The sequence below is a fragment of the Salarias fasciatus genome, chromosome 1 (genome assembly GCF_902148845.1).
Source record: "Salarias fasciatus chromosome 1, fSalaFa1.1, whole genome shotgun sequence".
Lineage (NCBI taxonomy): Eukaryota > Metazoa > Chordata > Actinopteri > Blenniiformes > Blenniidae > Salarias > Salarias fasciatus.
In genome coordinates, this window is record NC_043745.1 from 6042587 (window position 1) to 6057685 (window position 15099).

General features: G+C 43.4%; 1 protein-coding gene across 3 annotated transcripts in view; it reads right to left on the reverse strand.

Annotated features, from left to right (window-relative positions):
• lrrk1 (leucine-rich repeat kinase 1) overlaps positions 1-15099 on the reverse strand; it is a 60577-nt gene that overhangs the window by 42229 nt on the left and 3249 nt on the right. For 2 of the 3 annotated variants that reach the window (XM_030090761.1, XM_030090752.1), the window contains exons 2-5: positions 14611-14739; positions 6419-6603; positions 2092-2263; positions 1761-1940 (exon numbers count right to left, since the gene is read on the reverse strand). In XM_030090761.1, coding sequence (XP_029946621.1) covers positions 1761-1940; positions 2092-2263; positions 6419-6603; positions 14611-14680 — 607 coding nt within the window. In that variant the 5' untranslated portion in view covers positions 14681-14739. Of the gene's footprint in view, positions 1-1760; positions 1941-2091; positions 2264-6418; positions 6604-8783; positions 8939-14610; positions 14740-15099 lie in introns of those variants that run through there. The other variant, XM_030090769.1, reaches the window with a different exon arrangement.

Genomic DNA, 15099 nt, shown 5'->3' on the forward strand with positions numbered 1-15099 from the left:
AACTCAAGCAGCAAATATTGTTTCAGGATCTCTACTGAATGACAGAGTCAAAGATTTTGTTGTTTTTGGGGGTTTTGAAAGTAATTATCTGTTCATGAAAGTGGAAGTCAGGTCAGTACATCCTCATCTACGGGCAAGAACTGCCTCTTTTGGTTTAACACTTGCAACATATTCAGCTCTGAAGATGTGTGTTTTAACTAAATAAATGCCGATCAAAGTGGCTGAAACTTGACTTATTCTTTTTTATCAGCATTTCTTGCTAAAAATTACAACTTTCTTCTTTCTTCACATACTGCATCCTGGTTTGGTTGAATCTCAACATCAGTCACTATAAACCTAGTTTATTTAAATTAGGGCTGGCAGAGTCAATCGCATTAGTGATAATTAATATATAATAAGTAATTAATGTCAGGATGACTAAAGATTAATTTTTTTAATTATGAATAATCACATATTTAGGCTTAGGGCTATTTTTCAGTTGAAAAACTGTATTTTTAACATAGACATTACATTAAGTTGGTTTACATGACACTTTATTGTGAAAATCTAACAAGGTCAAAAAGGAAATCGAGTCTCTGTTTCATTCCCAATCAAGACGCCCTGGTGAAAAATCAGTCGCTGCAGGACGTCGCCATCCTGAAACTTCAACAATGACTTTAAATGCAGCTTGTGAGCTGATTGTTTGGACTGATGAATGCTTTACGTTACGGGCTGAAAACTGCCTTGGAATGCAAAACAACACAAATTGAAAAATGCGATTAATCACGATTAAAGGTGGAAATAGTCTGTGCGTTTACATGGGACACATTTTCACTTTCTATAAATCCGAATAAAGCCAAATTCTGCTCTAAAATGACCATGTAAACGCCAGAAAACAGAATTAAAGGTGCATTAAGGAGTTTGCATTTCATGTGAAACAACGGCCCCTGCAGGCCTTGGGCGTAACTGCAGCTTAGTGAAACGCTGGTGCCTGTGGCTTGCGTCCATGAACGAGCACGGAAGAGGGGAATAAAATTACATTAGCGGCCTTGGCATGCAGAAGAGGTGATCGATTCGCAACAATGGCTTCAACTGAAGTAAGTAAAGTTATATTTGTAACTTTTGGTCAGCCTCCTTCCTCGCTCTTTTAGTAGCGCTCGAGTAAAATTTAAGTTTCTTTTGCCTGGTGGGGTCTGTGCTGGAGTTGTGGCAGTGCTAGAAGCCGGTCTGTTCTGACTTTCTGGAAGACCACGTAAACACAAAACTCATGAATATAATTCTGATTTAAAAACACCATGTAACCACACTCAATGTGATTAACTGAGATTTAAAAAAAAATTAGGTTTTGAAAGCCCCAGTTTAAATATCTCCATTGTGTCTCTGTTTCATTCTGCTGTCGTCACATGAAGACGTCTTCAGCTGAAATCGTAGCAATGTAAACAGAACCCATGCCTGACCCCGGTCCATGAAATCTGTGCTCACATCCTCACCAACCTGCCCAGAGTGGATCATCTCTGCATTCTCTAAGCTGATCTGTTGTGCACTCCCTCAACTTGTTCCAGCAGACCTCTGAGTGAGGTTCACTCAAGTCTTCTGTTGTGTTGCTTCAAAGATTGTGAAATAGTTAACGTAGCTTTGGTGTCGCGAACTGGCCCCATGTTCAGCACTGACTCAGCAAAGTGACGAATGCTTCAGCTTTATGAATGTATTCTTGTGTCTTTCAGAGCATCTTTTAGGTGTGTGTGTGTGTGTGTGTAATGCTGCTCTGTGTGTGTCCGTACTTGTTTGTGCGGCGGCATACAGAGGCAGCCCGGTGATGACGGCGAACTCGTCGCTGTGGATGGAGCAGTCCTTGACGTCGGCCTCGTAGCTGCAGACCAGCAGGCGGACCACCTCCAGGTGACCCCGCTGACACGACGTGGCCAGCATCCAGTTCAGCAGGTCTCTCCTGAGACAGGGACCTGGACCGGGACCCAGAGACGCCACAGCGTTCACACGGGGTTCAAACAGTCAGGAACAAAACACACTTCACCTCTAAATGAGAGGAAATCCAGCAAATCCAGCATTTAACCAAAATATAGAAGTGGGATTCGTGATGTTTCAGACTCCTACCCGGTATGGACTCCAGTAACTCCTTCACCACCTCGGCGTGGCCGTAGTACGCTGCCACGATGGCCGGGTTGCTGTTGGATGGCTCCAGAGGGACGCTGACCTGGCCTTCTTTCAGCAGGTAACACACACTCTGGAGGTCACCGTGATGAGAGGCCACACACAGGAGGCGAACCTTGAAACACACACACGTAATGATGAACAGTTCAGAACACAACAGATGTTAGTTTTCCTGTAAAAGTGTGGCATGAACAGACCCATCATCCCAACGGCCTGTCATTTCCATGCTGTATAAAATGTTACAGGTGCTAAATTACCTGGAGACAGTTGAATTGTTTTGGTTTTTCAAGTGAAAGGAAATCCATTTCAGGAGCATTTCAAGATGAATGCCCACACTGAACTGAAAATAACCTCGATACTAAAAACGTCTTTGTCGTGGAGACGGTTAATAAAACATCTCCACTTTCATAATTCTTCTGTCTAGTAATAATTTATTGCTTTCCGCTGCGTGACACAATCATAGACGGCAGAAGAAATGAGAAAATGAGCCTCTAAAATGATCGTCCTTGTCTGGAAGCTGCTGTAATTCTGTTGCATCTGTGACGTTATTAGAAAACAAAACAAATTCTTTCTTGGCAGCATCACTTCGCATGAAGCTGCAGTGACTGTTAGTTGGATGCAAAGCGGAAGGAATGTGAGTATTTAGAAAAAACAGTTGTGTGTTTCAACTGGTCATAAAGTATGTTTTGATCTGCATGAGTACGAACACACACAATGTGTTAAACCTCCACGATCCATTAAAATGCCTCATCTTTTCCAGTGCCAAGAACAACTGACTGAAGTCAGTGAAATGAGGCTTCAGTTCGGTGTGGGAGCTGGTGTAGCGCTGCCCTGACCTTGAAGAACACTTTATATCTTAAGATGAAAGATAGAGTCATCCCAACTAGCCAGGCTGTTTCCACACAGAAGACTCAGGGAAGCAGCTCAACATGAGCTGGAAGGAAGCAAACTGAGTCAGGCCCATCAGGCGCTCATCAGCTCACTGCTGACAATCAAAGAGGCACAAAGACTTAAATTTATCAGTGTTTCCAGCAGACTATTGTCAAGGTGTTAGGATAATAAGGCTGTGATTAGGTTCCATATGTTGGACAGAAATACAGAGAGGAACCAAGAAAGAGCGCCATTCTCGGTGCTCATTTCTTCATTTTATGCGTTCAACCGATGCTTGCATCGCGCCCTGAAAGTGCTGGACACGGCTCCAGACCGACGCAGCAGTACCACCAGCAACCATGGGGAGGCAGAGTGACCACTGAGCGCAAACTGACCATCTGGGACGTGAAGAAGAAACACAGCTCTCCCTGAATCCACACCTCCCTGATGGAGAGTCTGCAGCCTGCCGGAGCTCCAGGTGATGGGAAGACGTTCAGCCTCACTGCGTGACTCCACTGGTCAGCTGATCAGCTGCTCTCATCGGGCCTAATTCAAAGGCATCCTCACCACAGCCAAGAGAGACACAGGGGGGGACGAAGGCAGTCCCAAAAACACCGTTTGAAATGGATTATTCATTTTAATTCATAAGCAGAGAGGAAAGTGAATGCATTATAGAAGAGGAAAGCAGCTTTTGGCTGAGGTGGATGGGTTAAAAACTTCACACCTGAATGGCAGAGAGATGCCAACAATCCGGCAGAGCTGAGGCAGCTCGGTGAGGCAGAACGCTCCACCGTCTCACCTGATCGTTCTGCAGCTCTGATCAGGAACCAGAACCGGGATCAGGCCATTTCTGCCAAATGTGGTTTGACTTTTATTTTAATCCAGGCCTCACTTCCTGTTTTCTAGCAAAACTGTTGACGTGTGTGGCTTTGTTCAGTGAAGACAAACAAAACCTGTGTGTCTCCCTACAGTCGCAGTTCAAGAATAGAAAAGTAAACCTTCCCCAACACGTAGTTGTTCAAAGTCTTACTTTCAGCAAGCGAGAAAACCATCAGCAAGAATGCGCTTCATGAAAATGTCCCGAAACAAGAATAGTTTCTGGATCACACAAAAGAGATTTATTTGATCAAAGAATTAATGTGTCTTCTAAAGCTAAAATAAGCTCTATAAAAGGTCCAGAAAGACAGATGACCAGTTAGATAAAGCATGAAAACTAGCTATTTAAAGTCACCTTTTGTTTGTTAAAACTTTCGGTGGTTTTGTGCTTACAATCCTTTAATGATGCTTTCTTCACAAAGAAATTTCACTGAAGATTAATGTTAAAATCATCAAAGCAAACTTTTTCCAGTACTACTAACACATACTTCTTGTTTATGCGAAAGCTGAAATATTTCATAATTTTATTAAAGGTGCTGTAGGCAGGATTCCGCATCTCCGCCATCTTGCCTAGGTTTACCTAAGCAAGATGGCGATTTGACCCATCAAAGATGGCGATTTGAAACCCAGCACAGCCAATCCTGTCCTGTTTTCTCTGACATCACGCCCTTATGCAAGTTAAGCCCCTCCCACAAGAACGTGTGACGAACGCCCCTCGACCAATCACGGTTAGAGCCTCAGGGGCTCTTCTGATTGGTCAAAGATACCTGGAGCTGTCGAGTTTCCTTTTCAGCTCAGAACAAAGACAGATGGAAACGCTGCGCCCTCGCAGTAGTGCAATTATGCTACACTCCTAAAGGATTATCAATGGATACTCTAACATTTAATTAAAAGAAAACACAGAAAAATTAGCATTGACTAGCAAAATCCAGCCTACAGCAGCTTTAATGTATATACAGTATAGCTTATACAAGAACAAAAATCAATAATATAGTCAATCAAAACAATTTTACAGGATTGGAAACAAAGTTTTTCTTCTTAAATGTTCGAGTAAATAAAATTTTCAGTTAATTCATTCTTATAGAAATGGACCTGCAGCCATTCTGACTTTCACAGTTCATTCAGTCTCAAAACTGAATTTATATTAATATATAAATTTTATAGAGAAATATATACAATTTTGAATCTCACAACCTTTTTAATAAATGATAAAAAATGTAATTTGAGGAAAGCTCTGCTTGGAGCTGTCTGGACCATCCTTATAGTGAGTAAAAACAGAAGAGATCCAGCGCTGTCTGGATGCTAATGAAGACTAGCTGGAAACAGTTGGAGCCGCTCCGCTGGAAGTCGGCCACGTCTCTGCTGACGCCACGGCCTCTCCTCCCCGAAAAACAACAACAGCAGCGTTTCTCCTCAATCGACTCGACAGAGAGAGCACCGCATCCGTCTGCGCCTCTGCTCCTGCACCGAGCATCCAGGCTGTGCAGGAGTGGTCCGCAGCACCGCATCGCTTCACACACACACTGTCTGAGCATAAATAAAGACACACACACTGGACAGGTCCTTCACAGTGTGTCAGCCACAATCTAACAGAAGTCTCTGAATTGTGTGGGAACGCAGTGGAAACGAGCCCAGACACAGAGAGAGAACACACAACTCAAGGAATCAAACCTGGATATTACTACGAGTCAAACCACTGAGGATAAACCAAATAGCTTAAAATAAAAAAAACACTGAGTTGAAGCTCAACAGAACAATTCCATTTGAAGCAAAACTACTTATTCAGAACAAATTTTCCTTTATTTCCATTTTTTTTTCAACGTAAAATGGAAAAAAACTAAAGTACTATTTTTAAGGAAAACTGATTTTCAACCTATTTTGTGTTTGATCTGTTGAAAAAAAAAGAGCATAAATGTGTTCATGACAAGTGTGAATACTTTGTTTTATTGTGTTTTAAGCCCATTGGTCAAGTGAGAAGGAAAACCTTTGGTCTGTTCTGTGTTTTTATTTTCACACTTTGAAATTATGAACTTTTTATTCCTATTTTTGAAAACTATTGAACGCAGTGGAAAAACCATGACAGTAAGAAATATTCTGATATTTTCTGATAACATAGTTTTACTTTACTGATAAATAATACGTTTATCAGTAGGGCTGTCAAAAGATACATTTTATAAGTTGTGATTAACTGCGCTATTTCCATAGTTAATTGTGATTAATTGCGCTTTACACTGCATGTTTAAAATTCTGTTATTTTGCATTTCAAGTCAGTTTTAAGTGAATAATGTGAAGCATTTCTTACCAGTCTCTTAATTGGGAATCAAATGAATACAAAGAACAACCTTTTCGACCTTTTGTATTTTCTTTCAAAAAGTGTCATGGAGAAAAACTTCATTGAATGTATACGTCAAAATCAATTTTTAAATTGAAAAAATTGATCTATAAGTCCTAAAGTTTGAGTTGAGTTTGAGTGTTCTGGCGTCTGGATCCAGAGCGCGGAGCGCGGCCGATGAACCGGACTCACCCCGTCGATGTGGGCCGACCCCGAGCTGCTCTCCACGCCGCAGGCCTGCCGGATCAGCTTCCTGGCCGCCGCCTCCTCCCCGCCGCTGTACGCCTCCTGGATGTTCTCCAGCGTGGGAGAAGGAACCAGCGTAGCCGGGGGCCCCTCCGCCAGCGAAGCTTTGGCTCCCATCTCCTCCCCGGGGCCTGCCGGCACGACGGGCACGCACACACACACACACACACAGAATCAGAGATTAGGAGAGGCTGAGAGGAGTCTCCGCCGTCATGAATGGGACCGTGGAGCCGCGGGACGGAAACATGCTATCAGTGCCGTCCTGTTAGCAGCTCGGATCCAGAATTAGGTCATCTTATTAAGGAATCCCCGCATGGCGTGAATCAGAACGGCTAACTGGATTAGAGCAGCAGCCTCTGGTGGCAGGTGCACAACGCCCTCCACACTCAACACACACACGGCTGGACTGCAGCAGGGCTCCAGTCCAGGCCGGGGATCAATGTCTGCTTCCTCATTCTCCAAATGAAAGAAACAACTTGTTGGACGATGATCAAATTGACTAGAATAACTTCATTCTTTTGTAAAATATCTATTTATGATGACTCAGCGTCCCTGATCAACAATTTCTTTTCATCACCTGTGGGACTCACATGGTCACATGGACGGGACTTTACCAGTGAATCGCTCGTCAGTCAGTTAAATTGTGAAACTTTATTCATCTGGTTTTCCTCATTTCCGGTGTGGAGCGCTCCAGCTGTGTGTGAGGTGCGTCGACCTGCTTTACGCGGCCCGGCGGGTTTTCAATGAATAATTAAGACGGATGGAGTCTGACTGGGCAGCTGAAGCTATTTGAGAAAGCCCGAGGGAGTGAAACCATTAGACCCACTGAGCTCCCAGACCCCGTCGATACGCCAGTGCCACGGCCGAACGCCGCCGCTCTACGTCCCGCACAAAAAGGAGACGTTCACTGAAGCCGAGAGCAAAATCCCGACATGAGCAGCGTTTCCAAACAAATCCAATTCCATCCATCTTTATTCATAAAGCAGTTTAAACAACCACAGGCAGCCAGTGTGCTGTAAATAAACTAAACAACACAATAAAACCTGATGCTGATGTTAATGTACATAAATAACAATATTCTTTCTCACACCCAAGTTAGCTACTGGGAATAATTTACTTATTTATGTTTATTTTTATAATATACCACTAAAGTTCACAATCCACCTTATGTTAAGTGTTTTTTCAGTAAATAATTCAAATTTATTCCAATAACTTTTTTGACTGCATGAGTCTGAACTTATTAAACATTTGGTTTCTGAATAAATTGTTTCGCTGTCGGTCATTTCCTTCAATAATCCTCACACACGGGGCTTTAGCTGTGAGCAGGACTGGACCTTCGGCTTGGCGGGTCAGACTGTGACTGAGACCTTTGTTCACCGACGCTCTGCTGGAGATCTTAATTTGTGTTGCACAATGAAAATCTCACAAGTAGGAGCGCAATAAATCTAGGCTCAACGTCTCAGGAGCCTGAATGATCTCATGGAGATAAGAGTTTTATTTATTCACAAGAATAAATAAATCAAAAAGAAAAGAAAAAAAAAAACACCCTGCAAACAATTCCTCTTTTGCCAGCCTGGGTTCATAAAAACCAGATAAGACTGAGCGTGAAGCAATGGAGGGGTTTCCCAGGTTGATCCTTACAACACAAAACACTGACTTTCACTTTCACTTTTTCAGAGCTGGATGACAGTTTAGCCAGCGCTCTGAGGAGGACTCCGTCCCCGTCAGTCACACAGCGAGGTGGCAGATTAGAAAAAGCCCTCAGGCAGTTTCAGTGGACCACTGCATGTCAGAACACTGCAGAGAGTAGAACATGCAAACTACACACAGAAAGACCCCCGAGTCTGAACTGACCTCAGTATTAACTAAACACTACAGAGAATCCAAACATACAGAGGAAAACTATAAACACAAACAATTCAAACAACAAACAAGTTCCTGGGTTTCTTTTTTTTTTTTCCTAATCTGTAAATTACCCTTCTAATCCTTTCAATCCATAAATTACACCCAAAAAATGCTTTTAAAGTAACACACCTGAGATTTTAATCTTATTCGTGCAGTCTGTGATTCGTATCTTTAGCTGAAGTGTTTCTGTGCCAGCAGATGGTTTCACAGTGTAAACAGGACACCGAGGCTTTGAAGCCATGAAGCTGCCTCGCCGTGCGAGCGTCCCTCAGGTTTGTTCAGGTTGCAGTAAAGCATCCTGCCTGGTCCAGGTGTGATGTCAGCCGCTCCAGTACGTCTCTAAACGCCGCCGCCACCGCCGGCGTCCGGCTCTGCCCCTCCGATCCTCTCTCTCTCGCTCACTGACCTGCTCATAGCACTGAAGCCAATCCTCCTCTCTCGCTCCCGCGGCCAACACGCCTACGTCTGATCACTTCCCCTCGCCGGCGGTCGTCCCCGGCTCGCCCAGCGGATTGAGCTCGCCGTTCCGCAGCATCCTGGGATGATCTCCCTGCACTCGCTTCCAGAGGACAGAGGCAGGATGGGAGACGCAGGGAGGGAGAGGTGAGGGAACAGGAGGGAGGGAGGGAGCGGGAGGAGGAGGAGGAGGAGGAGGAGGAGGAGGGCCCTGCTGCTTTGTGTGATACCCACACCATCCTCTCAGCCTCTCGTTCTGTGTCTTTGCAGCGATCTGCGGGGATTTCTCCTCTAATCTGATTCGCTAAATTACACAAGCTCAAAGTTTGGGTTACAAAATGTCGCAATTTGATCCTTTTTGGAGCTACAATGTGAAAAACACTTCCAGGCTCTTCTGACTGTTCAGTCATTGAGTTGTGTGTATATTTTGAGAGGTAAGCGGCGCTCTCAGGTCAGCAGCAGCTGGAGTCTTCCACCCCTGCTCTCTCAAAGTGGTACGTTCTGCCTCCCCGTGAAGCTGTGGAGCACCAGGCTCTCCAGGAGATTCCACCACATGCAGGTGGAGCTACCAGAGTCTTCAGGGTCCACCGAGCTGGGAACACTTTCACCCACACACACACGCGCACACACAAAAAACAATGGACATAACTGTAAAAATAAAAAAAGAAAGAAAGAAAAAAACCCACTGATGAATTGTTTTTTCGTAGTAGTTTCTTCATTGCAGAGAACAAAAAATGAGCCAAGAATGATTATAAATCCTTTATGAAAAAATAGACCCAAATGGTGCTTTTTAAAGTATTCTACACATCAAATTAGACATGAAAAATTGAATTAGTCTTGGCTTTTTTTATAGATATATTTTTTTTCCTCAGACATTTTTAATGTAACCTATTTTACTGGCTACTGGCATCAGCCCGTTGTAATAAACGGACGTATTTTCACGGGATGCATTTTACTTGTGGCGTGATGCTCTCCATCGCTGCAACAGAGTCAGAAGGCATCAGAGAGTGTCTTAGACAGTGATGAGGTGAGACATGTCAATATAGATATTTTGGACGAGTCGTCCAAGGACTTTTATGCCGTCTTTTGCAAAAATCGACTGCCCAAAAGACGACTGGATGACTCGCTGCCTAATACTGTGGAGACGCTTCTGCCCAACATGTCACTATATCAGTATCTCTGCTGCGCTGTAGGGGGCAGTGCTGAGCAAACAGGTGTTGTCTGTGACGTATTGGGAATACTCTGGATTTTTGCCTTCTTTTTGCCATTATTCAGAAATAGTGACAGGTAAAACTCTTTAATGAGAACCTCTTCATAGTATCTGCTCACTGTCACATGATTTCAGTATAATTTATCAGTTTTCAGTGATTGCCTGGTCGTGACCCGCCCTCTTCTGCCTCCAATTGGCTCATCAGTCCTCATCCTGCATAATAAACGGCGATAGTAACCAATCAAATCAGTGGATGCAGTGAGTACTCGCCAATCAGAGGCAGAGTGGGGCAGGTCATGGGTCCACGTGGAAATTCAAAAATGCCGACGTTTCTTGAACTTTACACACAGTCAGGAGGCTTTTCAGTCTAAAACCTTTCCAAACCCACTTCTGTTATTTTACCAGCTGTCAGGGCGTGTGCCCAGATCACCCAATCAGGAGGGAGATCAATCCACCAGCAGGGACCATTCAGATCAGTGATTTACTGTCTTTGATAGACGTTTCCTGTGAAACTCACAATGTTTTTGTGTTTTATTATGTTTTATTGTTCTTTGTGTTTTATCATGTCCACTGTAAAGGAATATGTGGTTTTGGACTTGTGATGGTGGCTAAAGAAATGAAACTTACTGGATTAAATGGTAGCAAACTAATCTAATGTCAGATTTTTTTTTCTGTGAGTTAGATTAGATTAGCTCCCGTACATAAAACTGGATAAAGCCGTGTAGAAGATGGATCATGGAATCAGAGGAGTGTTTTAAAATAAAGGGTTCAACAGACCTCTGAAGAATTTGTTGGTGCTCCAGAGCATGACCTGATCCAGGATGTCAGGATGAGACGAAACAACTTAATGGATCTTATATGACCCTGTATCTGATTCTGGGCTGAATAAAAACGCCTTATGGCGGGTGGCGTTTGGCAATCTGGTACAAGGGTTGCCTTCTTCTGATTGTACTGCCATTGACTTCAGTGGATTGAGACAGTAAAGTCCATTTTGAGACGAGTCCAGGTAAAGACATTTTGTGGATTTTTACTGTCTCATCTGACACCAGATGGACTATTCTCTGAAAAAAAATCCCTGCTTCAGTAACCTTTTGATAAACTGAACTGACCTGAAGAGGCTACAGCTGCCAAAGCACCCCACCCACTGAATGCTTAGCAAAGGAGTAACACTTTTTTCTTAATTATTCAGGATTATTTAACTGCTGCTGTAGGTCAGCTTGCTGAAGTTATAGTTTTTTTAAATGTTGACGACTTTTATCTTTAATGATCTATCAACACTGATCGCTGTGAGAACATTTTCTAGTCCACAGTTATTCATAGTAAGAGAAGAGGAAGTGCGATTAAATGACTTCTGATCACAATATTTCATCTTCCAAATATTGTTTTCAGCATTTAATTAAAACAACATCAATAACAGTGTTTCAATCTGTGAGCTGAATAAGAGAATATGGCACATGATCCCATCAGTTCAGCTCAACCCTGGATGCCGGTGGAGCGTCTGCCGCCCGTGGCAGCGGGAAGTGTGTGTGTGTGTGTGTGTGTGTGTGTGTGTGTGTGTGTGTGTGTGTGTGTGTGTGAGTACGAAGTGTCAGAGAGAGTAACTAAAGCAGAGTTAACTGCACCCTGTTCACTTCTCATGTTAAAATTAGTGCTGTATATAACATTTAATGAGAAGATTTATCATCATGATGCCAAACAGTAAAATCTTCTTCATTACTTCGACATTAATTCATGCCTCAGGGTCACAACGGAAAAGTCAGAAGCTCTAAAATTAGAGAAAAATGACCAAAAAACAACAAAATGAATAAAGGCAGATGCCCAATGACGAACAAGTAAAGTTCAATTTAAGGGCAAATGTTGAAAAACTCATTTCAAAGTTCATGGAAATTAACACTGCACACTTATAAAAGTGTTTTTATTCATCCAAACCATCTTGGTAATACCTGACAATATTAATGAATATTGACCTGATTTCTAGTTAAACCCCAGCGGAGCCACTAGCTGGTTGAAACTGTGAAATATTTTAAAACATTACACTCATCAAGCACATCGCTCAGGGTTCATTCCTTTTTATAGCAATGATTGTTAATGATTTCGCCATAACTCTTCACCAAATTCCCATGAACGAAACACAGCTTCACTCTTCACCGAACTGTATTTTAAGTCCAGTATTCAAACACAGGGTGCTATCCAATAAGAAAATATTATCTGTGTTAAAACAAAGATATTTTCAGAGTATTCCCATCAAATTAAAGGATAAGTTCTGTTTAAAAAACTCATTAGTTTCACCAATGTTTCATCACGGTCCGCTCACGCCTCTCCTCCACGACAGCCCGGTGTCACCAGATATGTCATATATCGATTTGAATTTACTACTTGCCGTCCACGCGTATCTAGACACCTACATCTAGATATCTATGTCTATATGTCTAGGCGGTAGTGTGACGAGAGCTACGGAAGCTGCAGTGTTGTGTGTGTGTTTTTTCGACTGCCGATGTTAAATGCTAATGCTGCTTTTGCTAAAGAGGAAATCATTCAAACTTCTCATCCACAACATCTTCATCCAACAGATATTCGTCCATTTTACACTACACTGGAAAAAAAGCATCGTGTGTAGCCTCAGGGTGCCCTGGAAACAATGAGCCGTACTGCGCACGGCGCGGCGCCGTAAACAAAGCTTTCAGTTCAGAGGTCAACAAAAGAACCAGAACATTTATCTCTGTAATATGCTTGAAAGAAGTCCAGAGGCGTTTGGCAGCGTGAGGATGTTTATTCCAAGAGCAGGTATCAGAAACATGCGCAGTGCTCGGCGGAAGGATATACCGGAGCGCAGCAGTAGAGGCCATAGACTCAGCCGCTGTGCGGCGGTATATCCTTCCGCGGAGCACTATGCTTGTGCAGATCTGTGTGTATCAACACGCTATTTTAACGGATTGAAAAGAAAACACATCTTTTAAAATGTTTTATAACCATTCGGATTTACTTCACGTGCTAATACGCCATCCCCTGGACCACTGGAAGGAGTTTTTTGTCCTCTTTTGTCAGTCCGACTCTGTCTCCTATTTACCTCCAGCAGTTGAGCTAAGCTAACTACGATGCTAACAGCTGGGAACCAGCCACTGGATGCACAGACACAAATAAGGTATTTTTGAGCTTGTCTAACTTTGACAATGATAGGGAAAGGGCGTGGGTCCAAAATCTTCGGAGTATTCCTTTAAACAGACTGTGTTAAAGGTGCTGTAGGCAGGATTCCGCATCTCCGCATTCTTGCTTAGGTTTACCTAAGCAAGATGGCGATTTGACCCATCAAAGATGGCCATTTGAAACCCAGCACAGCCAATCCTGTCCTGTTTTCTCTGACATCACGCCCTCGCGCAAGTTAAGCCCCTCCCACAAGAATGTGGGACGAATGCCCCTCGACCAATCACGGTTAGAGCCTCAGGGGCTCTTCTGATTGGTCAAAGATACCTTGAGCTGTCGAGATTCCTTTTCAGCTCAGAACGGAGACAGATGGAAATGTTGTGCCCTCGCGGTAGAGCAATTATACTACACTCCTAAAGGATTATCAATGGATACTCTAACATTTAATCCAAAGAAAACACAGAAAAATTTGCATTGACTAGCAAAATCCTGCCTACAGCACCTTTAAATTTGTTATTAAATGTCGATAAAGTCGTAGTTTTGACACTTATGGCAGCTCAGAGTTTCATCTCTTCGAGCTTCTTGTCAGTTTCAGGGTCTTGAAGCTTCGCCGTCATTTCTCCGACAGGTCGGAGCAAACGGGTGGATTTGGTGAAGTGGCTGCAGTCAGTGGAGGCTGCAGCAGCTTCACTGGATATATTTGATACACCGCGATTTATAACCTGCAGTGAAGCAGCAACAGCAGCAACTTCCTGTTTTTGCCCTCTACATGGCAAACGAGCGCAGCCGTGCCCACGTTGGAAACGTCGAATGTTTTATATCACATCTTGGCTCGCTGTCTTCTGAAAACAGAACTGGCGTTTCAACAGCTACTGGTTTCTGAAGCTGCACTTCCTCTGCATTTCACAACTAACTGGACTATAAGAATGAACACAAAGTGACTGATTTTAATCATATTTATTCTTCACATATGTTTAAATTCTATGCTGACCGCTGCCCATGGCAGTAGTGAAAATCACTGGATGTGCTTCTCGTGCACCACTGAAATATTGCCAATATTAATTATATTTGATGATAATCATTATTTCTGCCCTAGCTTTCAATTACAGCATCTGCACTTCCATGACTTTTCCAAAACTTTTCCAGAGCCTGGAAATTATATTCTAAACTCCCAAACTCTTCCAGGTTTTTAATAAGCGTCTGACCCTGACCGCCATCACTTCACCTCGTAAACGGCGTTCTGAGCTACGTGAGGCGACACCTTTCACACTCAGCAGATGAAGCTTCAGACCGGCTCAGTTTCAGTTCTCTTTACTAAATTTAAGCTCAATACACACTGAAGTGGGCCTGCACACTCGTCTGAACCCGCAGCAGCCGTGTCAAGTGTGCGCGTGCGTGCAATTAATGGAAAGTTGGTTTCACTCACACACGTGTTCCTCCATGTTGCCGGGAGTTTCTGCGGAGTCCTGAGGAAGGCCGACAGACCAGTACGACATTTCTGCTCCAGTCAGCGGTGAGAGCGAGGGCAGAGCGGAGGTCTGGGTTTATCATCGACCTGAAACACAAACAACGCAAACAAGGCAGCTTCACTACACGGCTCGGTTTTTTTTTTGACTTTCTCCTGCTCACTCATGCAATTCTCCACCTGGATGGCGTCCAGGCACCAGGCAGGATGGTGAACGTGTTTTTGTTTTGTTTTCCTCTGGTGATCTCAGCGTTCAACAGTGTAGTAAACATCCAGGAAACAGAGGGAAGTCTCTCATGACCGAAGCAGGCCAGACTCAAAAATGACAGTGCAAACCAGTTTGTCTAAATCTGTTGGATCTATATGTATTAATAAATCAATATCTAGTAAGATGTACACGTTTTCTTAAAGCAGTGGTTACACAGGATGAGAGACGGCAACAATAAGATG